The sequence below is a fragment of the Leiobunum rupestre genome, chromosome 4, assembly GCF_980474605.1.
Source record: "Leiobunum rupestre chromosome 4, qqLeiRupe1.1.hap1, whole genome shotgun sequence".
NCBI lineage: Eukaryota > Metazoa > Arthropoda > Arachnida > Opiliones > Sclerosomatidae > Leiobunum > Leiobunum rupestre.
The window spans coordinates 68,773,174-68,788,313 of record NC_143387.1 but is presented as its reverse complement, the minus strand read 5'-3'; the positions used below and the strand labels follow the sequence as shown (position 1 = coordinate 68,788,313).

Here is a 15,140-nt window from a genome sequence, read left to right as displayed (position 1 = left end):
AATTTTGATCCCACCGCCGAATTGTTTTAGATTTTCTACGTAATTTTATTTTTATTTTCTTCAAAAATATTTAGATTTTTTTTTGAAATTTGTAAAAATAGAGAAGAAACTTCTGCCCCTTAACGGCGCCGCCGCCGAAAAAAACCAACGCCGCCTAGAATTTTTGAAAAATCGGTTAGCCGGGTGAATTTAGAGAAACGCCGCCGCCGACCCAAATCAAATCGGCGCTATGCTATATGTAACACAAGCTGGCAAGCCAAAATATACCTCTCCTCGGAAGAGTTTTTAATTTTCAGTGAAGCGTAACTGTATCCGTGGTTCTGCGGTAGAACGCTCACCTGTCGTTCAAGAGGGCTCGGGTTCGAATCCCGACCGATTAAAAAATTATACTACACCCAATGACAAAAAGAGGGCGCTTTTGGAAAAACCTTTTCCCTGATTCTAAGAAACTGCGTACGCAGTGATTACCCTTTGCATCGAAAATGCGTTCGCAGGCCTGACAGACAGACGGACAGGTGGTTGTATAACCCCTCCTAGGGTACAAAGTCCCCTCGGAGAGGTAATAATCACTCATGAGTATGCTTTTCTTTAATGAAACCTGGTTCATGGGATATGACGCTAATTACGTCACTTCCAACCACAATAGATGGGAAACGGAATTCCTCGCGATCACGAGATTAGGTTTCCATGGTAACGTTTTTAATAGCGGAAAGGATATAACAATTTTTTCATTTACGGATGTTTCTATGAAATAAAATGAATAAAAAGTAAAAACAAAAGTCTTAAGCTACTTTTGGTAAAAAATAGAACATGTTGCCTCTTACGTCACAGCATCTTACTTTTACAAGTCTTCGAGCACGTTACTTTGGATTAATATTAGTAGTTCCTATCTGGATATATAACTGAAAAAAAACCTGACCAGCAAATGGTTTTTGCGACAGCAGCGTTGCGGAGAATTTCCGAAACTCCCGTAACAAGTAACCTTCTACAAGGCAGAATCCGTAGCAAATGAAGAATTTCGGTTTATTTCTTCCCGTAACAATTTTAATTTTAGGAGAGCGTTTGATTTTAGCGAATCGGACTGAAACAATCCACTAACTATCGTTTGATCGAATTGGTGGAATAACTAGTGAAACAGAGTCTATTTAAAACCGATAAAAATAGCTTTATTTTTGAGGACCTTTACAAAGTGAACGCTTTGGCGTCCGAAAAGCGAATGCTTTAGTATTCTCCAATATACAGCGGTTCTTTTTCATTGAATGAAGTGCCGATTCTCGCTCGGCCGTGGCATATTTCCCTCTAGTTTTGGCTTTCACGAATTCCATTTTATCTCCCTTAGCCCACCTTCGTTAATTTAATTTTACTGTAAATAAAAGTTTGCCAATGTTTTCAGTTTAATTTGTATTTATCTATTGTTCGACAAATTTGGAAATTTTAGAGCTCTCTTTCCCTTAGCAACAAAATTGTTAGTAATATATGTATGGAAAACTTTTGAAAGATGTTCGAGGATTAAAAAATAGACTCGCGCAGAGATTTGAAGTTTCTCGATCGAGGCGCGCGCTTTTTAAAAACGGGCTCGTGTTTTGAAAAATAATGATTAAGCCCGGTTGTGATTTTGATTGAGAAGAAAAGTAAAACTATTTTCGTTAAACCACGAATGAAATGAAACTCGAAAGAGAGAGGGGTTTGGAGGAGTTTAAAGAGGCAGTAGACTCTACCAGAGCTCAAGTAAAGCCGTCGTCTCCGCCGCCATACCTCCATCATTTCACCAACGGCCATCATGGTGCGGCGCAACGCCCCAGCACGATAATTAGAGTATCATAGAGGCTTCAACTGGTTCGTGTACAGCAGCAATCTTCAAAATTTGAGTATATAATTGTTTAAAGACAAACAAAAGGAAACTATATTCCTAACGGAACTCTTCGTCAGCGCATCACGCCTAACGAGAGTGCGTTGTAGTTTTGTTATAAATAATTAGTTCAACCCGCTTAACGGGTTTGTTACATGTATACGTTTTAGTTTTTAGTAGTAAGTCACAAGTAGTTAATAATCTAGGTGCACCGTAGTATTAGCTTAGTTTTGTAGTTTATTTTACAAGTGTCATAAAATCAAACTTTCATTGGCAACCTTTTGACCTTTCTAATATTTAACCATACCCCTAGACAAAGTTTTAATTAAGATTTTAAGTTTAACGTTGGCCCCAATAGTGAAAGCCAAACGTGTACCCGGATTTATCTTAGGTTGTAGCGTGGGATCATTTCTTCGTGTCCGGATACAATTTTTATTAATTATATTTGGTATAAACGCAGCACCGCTTCACGTTTAAACCCGCTCCCCCAAGAGAGTATTAACACGTGTCTTGGGCCTTCTAGAAATTAGGAGCATCCGCGAACAATGCGGGGTCCCCGGTCTCATTTGGCAGCCATTACAAGGGCTGGTCGAACACGAAAACGTCTACGAATACACCATTATCGACAGAAAAACAAGTTTAAAATTACAAAATACTTTTTAAGATAACCTTTAATTTTTATCTTTTTAACATTTAGTTTTGAAACTTTTAATTCTTATTTTTAACATTCCACATAGTTTTAACAGTTTCTTAACAACAAACACTTAGCAATTGCACGCGGAACTATAGAGTGATATGTCCAGGTAGGAACTAATATAATTTATTCAAGGTGCTACAGACGCCAGAGGAATATAGGTTTTCGAAGAGTGCCTGCAAAACGTGCATGCCATGAATATACTAATAAAGCCGTGTTTTGTGACGTAAGAGCAATATATTTATTTTTTAAAACTTTTTATTCATTTTATTTTAATATAAAAACATCTATTGTATGTTCCGCGTGAAACCGGTTTCATTAAATTATTGTTCGATGCAAATATTTTACAGACGCATACTTACGAGTGATTATGGTACGTATGGTGTGTGTGTGCGTTAAAAAAATTTATAACGTGAAGAATAGGAAGTGTCATACTTATGAGAGAATTATTATAGACTTATGGGCAACGTATAAAATCTGAACAAAATAAGGAGGGAAGCCACTAAAGAAAGGTGGATTTAAAAGGGAACTCTAGAATTGCAACGTTCGCTCGCGTAGCGATAGAAATGATTTAATTAGACGGTGTCCTAATTAATATGCACGGCGCTAGCGGCGGATGTTTGAAAAGATTCCGCGAAGACCCTCGGACGTAAACGCCGCCTCCAGGAACGGACGGATTGGCCTTTCTGTATAAGTGGGGAAATTTATTCCTCAGAATTTCAAAGCAAATTCAATTTACTAACAAAGTGATTTCTTCTTGTCCTACACGATAACGGCGTGCGAGAATGAAAGGATTTTAAAGTAAAACAAGTGGGCCAAGCCTTAATATTAGTCCCACATCGGCCAAATGTATGGGCCCCCAAGAGCCACAATGGGCATCGCTATCGGGTAAATTTTATACCTCATGGATCGTCAAATTGACGTATCACTAAAGCCACGTTCACACTAGAGCCTAAAACCCAGTTTAGGCCGGTTTGAATGCCAGTTTTGACCGCCTACGATAATTCTTGGTTCACACGTGCGAAATCGCTTCACCCCGGTTCGCTTATAGCCAAGGCTTAACGTCATTTCAAATTATGACTAGAATTTTGAAAATACTAAAATGTATCCCAAAACAATTATTTAAGCATGTTTAAAATACATATAGAAATATTATTTGACATTGTTTAGAATTTTATCCCCATTATTTTTGAAAATACGAGCAATTTTACTTCCCCGCCTTGTCGTTTTGAAAGCGATTCTAAGCGAACTGACTTGGACGAGTGGCTTCCGAACAAACACGAAGCGATTTCTCACGTTGGTTTTAAAAACCAGTTATCTAAACGAAGCGAATTTAGGGGTAAGTGTGAACGTAGCTTTACATATGTGGTCTTAGCGTTTTCCAAGAAATAAATTTCCTAAATTTAAGGGCCCCCGAGGGCCCCAATGGGTATCTCGATCCGAGTAATCGGTGTGCAAGCCCGTACCTTTGACTGTACTAATGACCTAACCCGTAATCTTTAGAGTCTGTAACTTTGTCAGTGTGGAGTACGCGTAATAGGTGTACAGGCCATCAGACAGTGGTTAGGCCCTCGCTCAGCGGTTGCCGATAAATCAAGGGCCCAAAATTATGGGCCCCTGAGGGCGCAAACGGGTAACATACCTCCGAGACTTTTCCATGCCCCATTAATGGACGTATCGTTCATGTTTGTCGCCTCAGTGGGTGCTGAGAAATCAAGGGCCCAAAGTTACGGGCCCCAACCGTTTTTAAATTTAAATTGTCATTACCCAAACTGAATTTTACATACTTGGTTTTAGAAATAAGATAGTGAAACGCGAACGCGTTAATTGTCATTACTTTTTACTCAAACCGGATTTTTTGAGATACGTGGTTTTGGAAATAAGGTAGCAACGGCGAGCTATCGCCAGCGCCTCCTAACCGGGAGAGAGGTGCAGTCATCTATATTTAAAGGCATCGCGGAATATATTGAAAATCGGTTCAATATTATCGACTGGGACGATAGTTTTCGTACTTCTGGCAACACTGCCTTCTATAGCGATTTCGCGCGAGTGCTTTGAGAAACCAACGCGGATAAGAGAACCAGCAGAGATCAGAGGGAGTTCCGAAATAAAAACTAATTACCTCTCTTTGGCCGAGAGTGTAAGCTCTTCTTCTCGCGCGCGGAGAGGCAGAAAGATTTATATTCACTCGGCGCTAGCGCCATCTCTAATTCTGTCTCACCATTAGACTACTACTACTACGACTATTACAACTACTAGTACTACTGAATTTCGGCCATAGCACCCCACACAAGGAGAACGCATTTGTGTACGTTTTTCATTGGTTAGCCGCTTTAGCGCGTGCTGCCGTCGGAAGCGGCAAATCCGGAAATTGTCTTCTCCCCGCCCGTAAAACGTTCAGCGTAAAGGCTCGTCCAATGGAATTTGTACACAACATTGCGTTAGCGTGTTTAAAGGCTAGCTGCGTTCTCCTATATATATATATATATATATACACGAAAATATATTTTATAACCTGCCCAAATTAATATTTAGCGCATATTATTATTCATACAAAACTTAACCATAAAACATTTATAGAAATATTAAACGATTGCATCCAAGAAATAAATTACAACTACGATAAAAAAAATGTGTAAAAATTCTAAAAAATTAAAATATACAGGAGCTCTTTGTCTTATACTTATACAATTTAAAACTTAAAATAGTTAATTTCCTCTTCTTATACAAAGTTACACTAACGTCGTAAGATAATAAATTAAAAACTTTAAAGCTTTTTTTACATACGTTACGTTTTCGGTCCCGTCTTTATTTCTATGAATTTACGTTTTAATTTTACAGTCACGTAATAAATTCCACAATTTAGTTCTGTTGCATTTAATATAGAAAATGTCAAAATTCTTAAACTTTTCATTGTATAATTGTTGAATTCTTTCAATTGGGTTTAATTGGCAGTTTAAAAGGAACTTTTAAATTTACTTTCGACAAAATCTCTGCACTACTTATTTTATTATTTAAAACTTTATATAAAAATAATATATCAATATATTCTTTACGGCTAGAGAAAGAGTCGAGTTTTAAACGTTTCAAAGTTTCTTCATAATTAGAATTATTTCTTTTATCAAAGTAATATTTATAAAAATAAACGCATTTTCTTTGTATTCTTTCAATATCACAGATTAAATATTCACTACAACCTCCCCAAACAATTATACCCAATTCATACCGTGAACGTACTAAAGCACCATATAATTTTTTATAAACTTTTCCCGATTTCAGAGATTTCGCAATAGATTGTATTATATATAGTTTCCTTAGACTATCTTTTTTAGTTTTAGCCACATGTTTATTAAACAATAGTTTGCTGTCTAAAATTGCACCTAGATCACGAGTATTATCGACACGGTTAATTATCGCATTGTTAACTTTGTATTGATAATGTATTGTGTTTGTTTTACGTGTAAAACATATAAATTCCGATTTTGCATTATTTAAAGGGATCTCGTTATATCTACTCCAATTTTCAACGCATTTTATACCCTCTTGTAAATTTTTACAGTCAGAAACAGAAGTAATTTTCTTAAATAATTTAGAGTCGTCTGCAAATTGCTTTAAAACAGAGCGACGCCTTTAAGTGCTTGAGATATCATTAACAAATATATTAAAAAATAAAGGGCCAAGTGCTGACCCTTGCGGCACGCCCCTATTTGATACAAAAGCGACATCTGTTAAAACATTATTGCATCTAATTATATTAGTTCGATCGCTTAAGTAGCTTGTAGTCCAATTTATAGTCAGATGCAGGCTAAGAAAGACAAAATATATAGTACAGTCGGCGCAAGGATACCTCAGACCATTTCCGGCCAGTCGACCGCGCGTAATTTAAATTTGACCACTTTACGGTCAATTTCAAATTTCGTGAGTTTCATCGTTTTTTCGCGCCATCTAGGAACCGAAATTGGAATCTATTTTTTAATTTCATGTTGTCATGAATTTAATTACTGAATGCAGCTAAAGAAGGTTCGATAATTGAAGCTCCAAATATTTTAAATAGCCCAAGAGGTTACTATAAAAAGCATGATAAAGGTTTATTGTTAACAAGTAAATATTATTATTATTATTATTATTATTACCCCCCAGAAAGCGTGGTAACTATTTTAAAAGAAACTGCCGATTTAACTGGTAAGACGTAAAAATAAATTTACAAAAATAAATAATTATACATACTATTTTAAATTTAAGAATTATAGGAATGCCTTATGAAATTAAAAAAAAAAGATTCCAATTTCGGTCTCTAGATGGCGCTAAAAGACGATAAAAAGAGCAAAATTCGAATTTCGCGCGGTGGAATGACCGGAAACGATCTGAGGCATCCTTGCGCCAATTGTACTACATATTTTGTCTTTCTTAGCCTGCAACTCACTATAGTACATGTATGTGTCCATTAATACCGTAACCTTTAAGTTTATTTTTAAGGATTCCGTGACTCATGTAATCAAAAGCTTTTGAAAAATCGAGAAAAATTCAATCTACTTGACCCCTATTTAGTACATTTTTCTGCTGTGTATGCCATAAACTCCGTTAAATTGGTTTCTACTGATTTTCCGACACAGAATCCGTGTTGTGATTCAACCATCATTGGTTTGAACCAATTATATAGGTAACTATGAATGACAGTTTCAAATATTTTCCCGAAAATGCATACAAGTGAGATGGGCCTGTAGTTTATTGAGTCCCCTCTAAATCCTTTCTTAAAAATTGGGCAAATAATAGATTTTTTCCATAATTTCGGATACTTTCCAGTTCTAATAAACAAATGGAAGATAGATTTTAAGATTGGAGCAAATATATCAGAGCATCCTTTAATAATAAAAGTTGGTACGCTGTCAATCCCAGTAGAACGCTTATTTTTTAATTTTTTAATTGCGTTTTTAACATCTTCTTCCTTTACGGATATGGTTGAAAAGGGAATAGAGTTAGGATATGAAATATCTTCTTGGTGATTTGACGGCTCATTGCATTTAGTAAATTGTTCTTTAAATTTTTCAGCGACCTCTTTTGCATCAGTTATGAACTCCCCATTTTCCTCTAATATAATATTGCCGTCTTTCCCCTTTATTCTGCTATTAGCATACGTCCAAAGATTACGCGGTTCCGATTTTAATTTATATACAATATTAGTTTCATGTTCTAACCGATCCCTATTTATAAGCGTTTTTACTTCTTGTCTAAGTTCTCTATAAATACTAAAATCATGAAGGCTTTTAGTTCTCTTGTGCTTACGGTGGAAATAACGCTTCCTACGTAGGCATTTTTTTAATTCCGAAGAAAACCATGCAGGGTACTTATTTATTAAAGTATCATTGTCTTTTTTAGGAATAAATAAATTCATGCCATTTTGGACATGGTTAGTAAGATTAATAACCGCGTCATTCACGTCAATAGCTTGATATATCTCTGAGTAATTTAAAGACTCTAGATGAGAATAAAGGCCATAATAGTCACCTTTCTTGTAATTAAATTTAGAAACGCTCGCTACTTCAGTTTTTGCTCTAGGTATTGACATATTAACTTCTAAAGGCGGATGAGCGTCATCTACAGGAACAAAAGGGTTATCCAGGTCACGAACTTTGAGATTATAGTGGTTAGACAAGACCAGATCTATAACATTGCCTTTTTTATTTTTTATTTGGTATTAAGTTATGTTGCACTAAATGATTAGTAGAGACAAATTCTGTCAAAGATATTGCTTTTGGCTTGACTCCAGACAAACATGAACTACAGTCGAAAGTAGACCAGTCAATTCCTGGTAAATTGAAATCGCCCAATAAGATGCACCTGTGCTTGTAATCTGATAAGGTTTCGCCGATAGTTTCAATATAATTCAGTAGTTCAACGTTTGAGCAATATGAAGTTAGGTAATGATTTGCAATTAATAAATTAGTATCCCGGGTTAATTTAATTTAAATCCATACGCAATCATTGATTTTTTCCAGGTCTGTCCGTCTAATCGTTTTTAGTTCTTTTTTAGTTGCTATAATTACACCTCCACCCTTTTCAATTACGTTTAATGTCGGGCGATCGATATATATATATATATATATCGATATGGAACTAATAACGATTCTGGAAGGTGCTCTTATTCCAGCAATACTACTGCCATCTATTGGGGGCCATGCATACTAAACGAATATCCAAAAATAACCAACTTGCCATGAAAATAAAATACTAATAATCATCTAACCCTTAGATTAATCAACTTGTTTCCAAGGCTATTGAGCATTGATGAGCTGACACTTGGTTTAATTATAAATTATTTATTCTATCAGGTAGTTCATCCATTCATTGGAAAATATCAGTAAAGGAAATGGAAGCGGCCAACGCATCGGAGTTCAATTTGGCCCAACTGCAAAACATGTCACGCGAAGAGAACCGGACCATCATCTTGGCCAAAGTCAGAGAGTTCATGAACAACCAGACCATTGACGACACCGCTCTGATCAGCCTGTTGGTCGCCTACGTCCTGCTCATTCTGACGGGGGCCACCGGAAACGGACTCGTCTGTCTGGCCGTGGCCAGGAAACCCCAAATGAGGACTGCCAGGTATTTCAAAAAGTCAGCTTGTTACCCTCGCGTACCAGCTATAATAACCAGATCCAGAAATTCCAAGAGCAGATGTTTGAAACGGTTATCAAAATTAAGAAATAAAAACTAGAGGCTCCAACAGGAGACTGGTTTTGCCACGCGATGCTGGTGAAATAGCTTTAAACTATTGGAAGCAATAAAGCAAGTTAACTTGTACTTATAACCAATTAAATATGACAATCTTTACGAATAGGAACGTCTTCATAATAAACCTGGCCATCTCTGATCTGATACTGTGTCTGTTCACGATGCCCTTCTCGCTGGTGGAGATCGTTCTCAAGTTCTGGCCGCTGGGGCTCCTGACTTGCAAACTGGTCGCCGGGCTGCAGGCCACTTCTATCTTCGTCTCCACCATCAGCATTACCGCCATCGCTCTCGATAGATACAAAGTAATGGCAACATTAGTTATACAGAGAAACTCGTAATTAAATGAAGCAACGGTTTCCAGTTTACATTGGTCAAAACTTCGACCAATTCTAAGTAATTCTTAAAGCATATGCTAGCCTAATTTAATAAACCAATAACCAGCCAGGCTAATAGCCCAGGTACAGCGATATGAGCAAGTTAGCCAGCGAGTTTTAATTCGGGTGGCTGGGTTATACCGCGTAGGCGGGTGGTACCAATCCCTTCATGCTCACTATTATCGTGTGTACTGCAATAATTTGTATAAATAAATAAATAAATAATAATCAGCTCGGCTAATACCCAAGGCACCACCCTAGGCCTAAGTCACCAAGCGACTTTTGAAGCCCTTAATTCAGGTGGCCGGGTTACAATGCGTAGGAGGGTGGTGGCAAGCCCTGCATGCCACGAGATCGAGCCAACAGCTCCCTACACTAACTATTACCGTTAACCTAGACAAGTTTTTATGGAAGGGGAAACCGAAGAACTCGGGGGAAAACCCCTTAAACCAGTGGGGAGAGAACTTGCAAACTCAACGCAGAAGGAGTTGTTCCGAGTTTTCACCCAGTGCCACAAGCTGGGATCGAACCCGGCTCCTCTTGCTGCGAGGCGAAAGTGCTAACCACTCCGCCACCCCACGATCAAATGGGAAACCGAAAAACTCGTGGGAAAACACCTTCAAACAGTGTTGAGAGATCTCACCTCGCCCGAAAACTTTAATTAATTGCCAGTGAAATTAGAACCGTTGCTACGTGTAGGCTCTTCTACAACGTTAATTATATTCTTTGAATTCCACAAGGTCATAGTTTATCCCACTCAAGAAAGTTGCAAGCCCCTGAACGCAATTTTGACCCTGACTTGCATCTGGGTGTTCGCCCTGCTGCTGGCTTCACCCATGTTCTGGTTCAAGTCGATCGACTCGTACGACTTGACGATTTTCATTATTCTCACCGAGAAAGTCGATTACTGCCTCGAAAAATGGCCCATCAAACACGGCGGTGGATTCTATTCGATCTTCACCATGCTGTTCCAATACGTCCTGCCCATCGTCATCGTCAGCGTGGCCTACGCTCGCATCTCCAAAAAGCTCAGATACAGGGTCGTCATCAAAGTGAGCGCTAGTAGCAAAAATTTTCATTTTTCACAATCGCGTTGAAATATTATTTAAATTATAACGGTATCAGTCTGTTGAAATAATTACCGATAGCTTTTCGTGGAGTTACGTATGATAAAATAAAGAGAAAAATACGCGACTTAAAGGTCAACTGAATCGTTTGAAAAATTTGAGTCCAACTTAAAGGAGCTCCTCCCCTTCGGTGTCGTGAACAGGCCTAGCCCTTACGAAAATAACTTGATCCAATTTTGGACATTGGATCCAATCAAATAATCTTTATCAAATTTGGATCCAAAAAATCTTTTAACTAACAAGGAGACTACCCGAGGTGGTTATCACCGATTTTGTTGAAACTCGGGGGTTAAGTAGACCTTATGGTAGTATGAAAATTTCCAAAGGGAAAAGTTGCAATGGGCTTTAGTTTTCCCATGGCAACCGAAAATGTTTTTGATCTCTCAAAACAAAAAAATCTCCATTTAAAAAAGCATGGGATTTTCTCGGTTTCACAGGGTACTTACTTACTTAAAAAATTTGAAGAAATTAAATTTTCAAAACCTACCCAAAAAGATGAATTTGACCTATTTTGGTTAAAATTGATCAATGATTTTGGCTAAAATTTATCAATTTTGGTTAAATTTTAACAAAATTTGGGTAACCGAGAAAATACAATCCTTTTTTAAATGGAGAGATCAAAAACATTTTCGGTTGCCATAGGAAAACTAAAGCCCATTGCAACTTTTCCCTTTGGCAATTTTCATTCTACCATAAGGTCTAAATTACCCCCGAGTTTCAAAAAAATCGGTGATAACCACCTCGGGTAGTCTCCTTGTAAGAACTGGATAAAAGTTTGATCAAAATTTGTTTGATCCAATAGCATTGGATCCAAATTTGGATCCAAATTAATTTGATCAAATAAAATTGTATCAAATTTGAATCCAAAAAAATCTTTTAACTAAGAATTGGATCCAAGTTTTATCCAAATAATTTTGATCAAATAAAATTTTATGAAATTTAGATATTTAGATATTTCTAAAATAGATGACGGCACCGTATAATGTTAAATGACAGCCGCCGTAAGTGTTTCTAGAAAGTGGTCCCAACCGAGACACCATAGCGGATATCAATTGAGTGTTCAAAAATCTAGAGTATATATTCCTCAATGGTATACCATTGAGGAATATATACTCTAGATTTTTGAACACTCAATTGATATCCGCTATGGTATAGAAGGCGATAGGAGATTGGATGACTACTTTTTATGTCTGGCCAGAACAATATCGATCTCAGTAAATATATTATTATTTCAATGGTTAAATTTATCGAACAACTGGCAACATTTTGATTAAACTCTACAGCATAGAAATCGGAATGTAACTAGAACGATTTTTGCAATGGACCACGCGCCGATTTGAAACTGGCGGATTAGTCAGTAACGCCCAAGGTTAGTAAAAAATTCTATAAAAGGTAGCCTCGTTTGGGTGGTTTTGGTTTCGCGTCGTCTTATTTTAAGTCTGTTCCCTGCCTTCTACACGCTAGTCGGTTCTCTAATAGTTAGCCTTCTCAAAGTTGCAGTGACGTCACTCGGTTCTGGCCAATTACATTTGTTTGTTTTATTTAATCTACTATCTAAGCGGATCCAGGGGTAAAAACAAGGGACTTGGGTGGGGATATAATTCATTGTTGTTGTTAATTATTGTTATATTTACCTCAATTATGTTCGTTTACCGCGTTTTAAGCACGTGATGCACGTGCCGTTTTTTGATCAGTTGCTTTATTTTAGGCCAAAGTAGACGAATTTTGACAGATATCGTAGGTTTCCTAGGTCTTTGGCCTAAACATTACGTTTTAATTATAGTACCTTATCGTTTCTTGGCATGATTTGTTATGTATGTAATAAATTTTTCCTCTTGTTCCTGTCCTTTTGACTTTAATTACATGTCAAATGTGCTTCACTGTGAGTTACTCTCACAGCTAAGTGAAAAGGGAAGTATCCGCTGTTAGTGTTATTTAAATATAATTCATGCTACTAAAATCACCTTGTTTTCAAAGTATTGATTACCACCCAGATTCCGTAGTTATAATGCTGGTCCCAGTCGGTGTCCAAGTCTCTTTGGATCCCAACCGGATCCAAGTCTCATTGGATCAAAAGCTGATCCAAATCTAATTGGATCCCGACCGGATAAAAGTCTCTTTGGATCAAAAGCTGTTCCAAAACTAATTGTATCCAGATCGGATCCAAATCTCTTTGAATGCCAACCGGATCCAAATCTCATTGGATCGCAACTGGATCTAATTCTCATTGGATTAAAAGCTGATCCAAATCTAATTGGATCAAGAGTGGATCCGAATCTCATTGGATCAAGAGCGGATCCAAATCTCATTGGATCAAGACCCTTGGATCCCAAATAGATTTAATCCAGAGAAGTCTGTAATTGGATCCCCGTTTGATCTGTCCAATTTTGGATGAAATTTGGTTCAAATTTTGATCCACCATTTTCGTAAGGGAGCATCTCAAAACAAGTGATTGAGTAGCCCTATTCTCAAAATTCAAACGACTATTTGACCCTTTAAAGGGTCTCGAAAGTTATATTTAAATATTGTGGCTTCATTTCACATTTTTTCAGCTCTCGCGATTGTTTTGAAAGTAGAGCGATGCCGTTATCGGCGTCATCGCTGACGTTTATTGAACATGATCCGTCTCTTAGGTACTTCCATTTCGAGTCCCTTTAAATTGAACCTACCATTGTACGCGTTTTTAAGGAAAAACTCAACTATTTTGAGAATTAATTCGAGCTTTCTATGACGACAGGCAAAGCCCATGTATTGGACCTAATGATTTAGTCTAAAGTCCATTTAAAATGGCTCTCAGCAAACATTCCGCATGCAGAAATATAAGAAACTGACAGACTGAAATATAATTATAACCTTACGCGTGGTTCAACTAGAAATTACTATCAGTAAATATTTAACACGTGCAACTTTATGTTTAAAGCCACTTCAGAATATCGCAATCCGCGCCTGTAAAAAGAATATTTTTAATCCCAAATAGGGTACGAAGTTACAAGAGAAACAAGAACGAGATATTCGGCGCATGCGCAAAACCAACAGCCTACTGATCGCCATCGCTCTAATCTTCGTGGTCAGTTGGCTACCCTTGAATATCCTCAACATCTTGGCCGAATTCTACTTCCCGTTCGACATCTCGGACTACCGGATTCTGTTCGCTTGCTGCCACATGATCGGGATGAGCTCCGCTTGTTCCAACCCGCTCCTGTACGGATGGCTCAACGACAACTTCAAGAAAGAGTTCCGAGAGATCTTCTCCACCTGTTGTTCGCCGGAAGGAGGGGGTTCGTCGGTGACCAGAGGCAGCAAAACTGGTCACGGGGGTGTGGCAAATTACGCCAGGGACAAAACCGAATCGGTCATCGTCGTTACGAAGAGTACCGGCGTCACCGATTCGAACGAGACCTCTAAAAACACTTTGGCCCCTAATGGGGTCAGCGAGAAATTCGAAACTATTGTTATAACGGGGCCGGAGTAAATAGCGGCGACAGACAGTGATTAAGTTAGCGTAACGCCGAGGAGGGTGCTCATTCGCCTAACGCGCCTGTCGCCACACTTAATTCCAGAAGAGGAAGGGAAAAAATCGAACGGTGCATCTGCGCCTACGTCACAAGATGTAAATTGGTCGTTCCCCTCTTTTCTCGTAGCGCCTGGCGGAGACACGCGGGCCTCCTTCTCTCCCCTCTCCCTAGGCCGCTTGTGACATCAAGAGCGCGTTTCATCCTACCCCAAAACCGGAGACCGAAGCGGCCGTATGAGTCAACCGTACACTGCTTGAAAGCATTTTTAAGAACGTTTACGAAACAGCGTTTCAAAGAGCTCATTTTCTGCAGGAGTCTCAAAGGGAATGGACTAAAGGTCAATTCACACGAGTCAACAATTTGCTACCGAGGCTTATCTCCAAATCAGGGATCCATACCTCTACTTGGAATGCTTATCCTGGCGTATCGCGTATGGTAAGATCACTCTGACGGCTTTGGCCCCGCCTACGAGAGAAAAATCTCCTCTGCGCGCGCTTCCCTCTCACGTTGTTGTTTGGTAAGTTTACATAGTGACGTCAAAAAAACCGTCAGCCACATCGAGACGAAAATGTGCCGTGATAAGCATTCCAAGTAGACGTATGGATTCCTGTTCAAATAGATAAGTTTAATAATAATTTTAGTAAACATTTTTACGATTGAACAAAATTAAATGATAATATGCATATAAGATATCTATATTAATGTAAATTACATATTTTTTAGTAGTAGAGGCATTTTTATTAAGAATTACGAATAATTTCTTTCATCGGTAAACACGCGATATCTCGGAGTGTGTGAACGAAATCTCTAATGTTTCGCGAACCAGAGTCGAAAACTGTGCAAATATAT

General features: G+C 38.1%; 1 protein-coding gene across 1 annotated transcript in view; it reads left to right on the top strand.

Moving 5' to 3' along the window:
- The window catches only part of LOC149948838 (neuropeptide F receptor-like), a 34,023-nt gene extending 19,575 nt beyond the window's left edge, over positions 1-14,448 (top strand). The window contains exons 2-5 of the mRNA XM_090172735.1: positions 8,873-9,146; positions 9,382-9,577; positions 10,390-10,701; positions 13,754-14,448. Coding sequence (XP_090028861.1) covers positions 8,911-9,146; positions 9,382-9,577; positions 10,390-10,701; positions 13,754-14,248 — 1,239 coding nt within the window. The 5' untranslated portion in view covers positions 8,873-8,910 and the 3' untranslated portion in view covers positions 14,249-14,448. The remainder of the gene's footprint in view (positions 1-8,872; positions 9,147-9,381; positions 9,578-10,389; positions 10,702-13,753) is intronic.
- Positions 14,449-15,140: the final 692 nt, after the last annotated feature.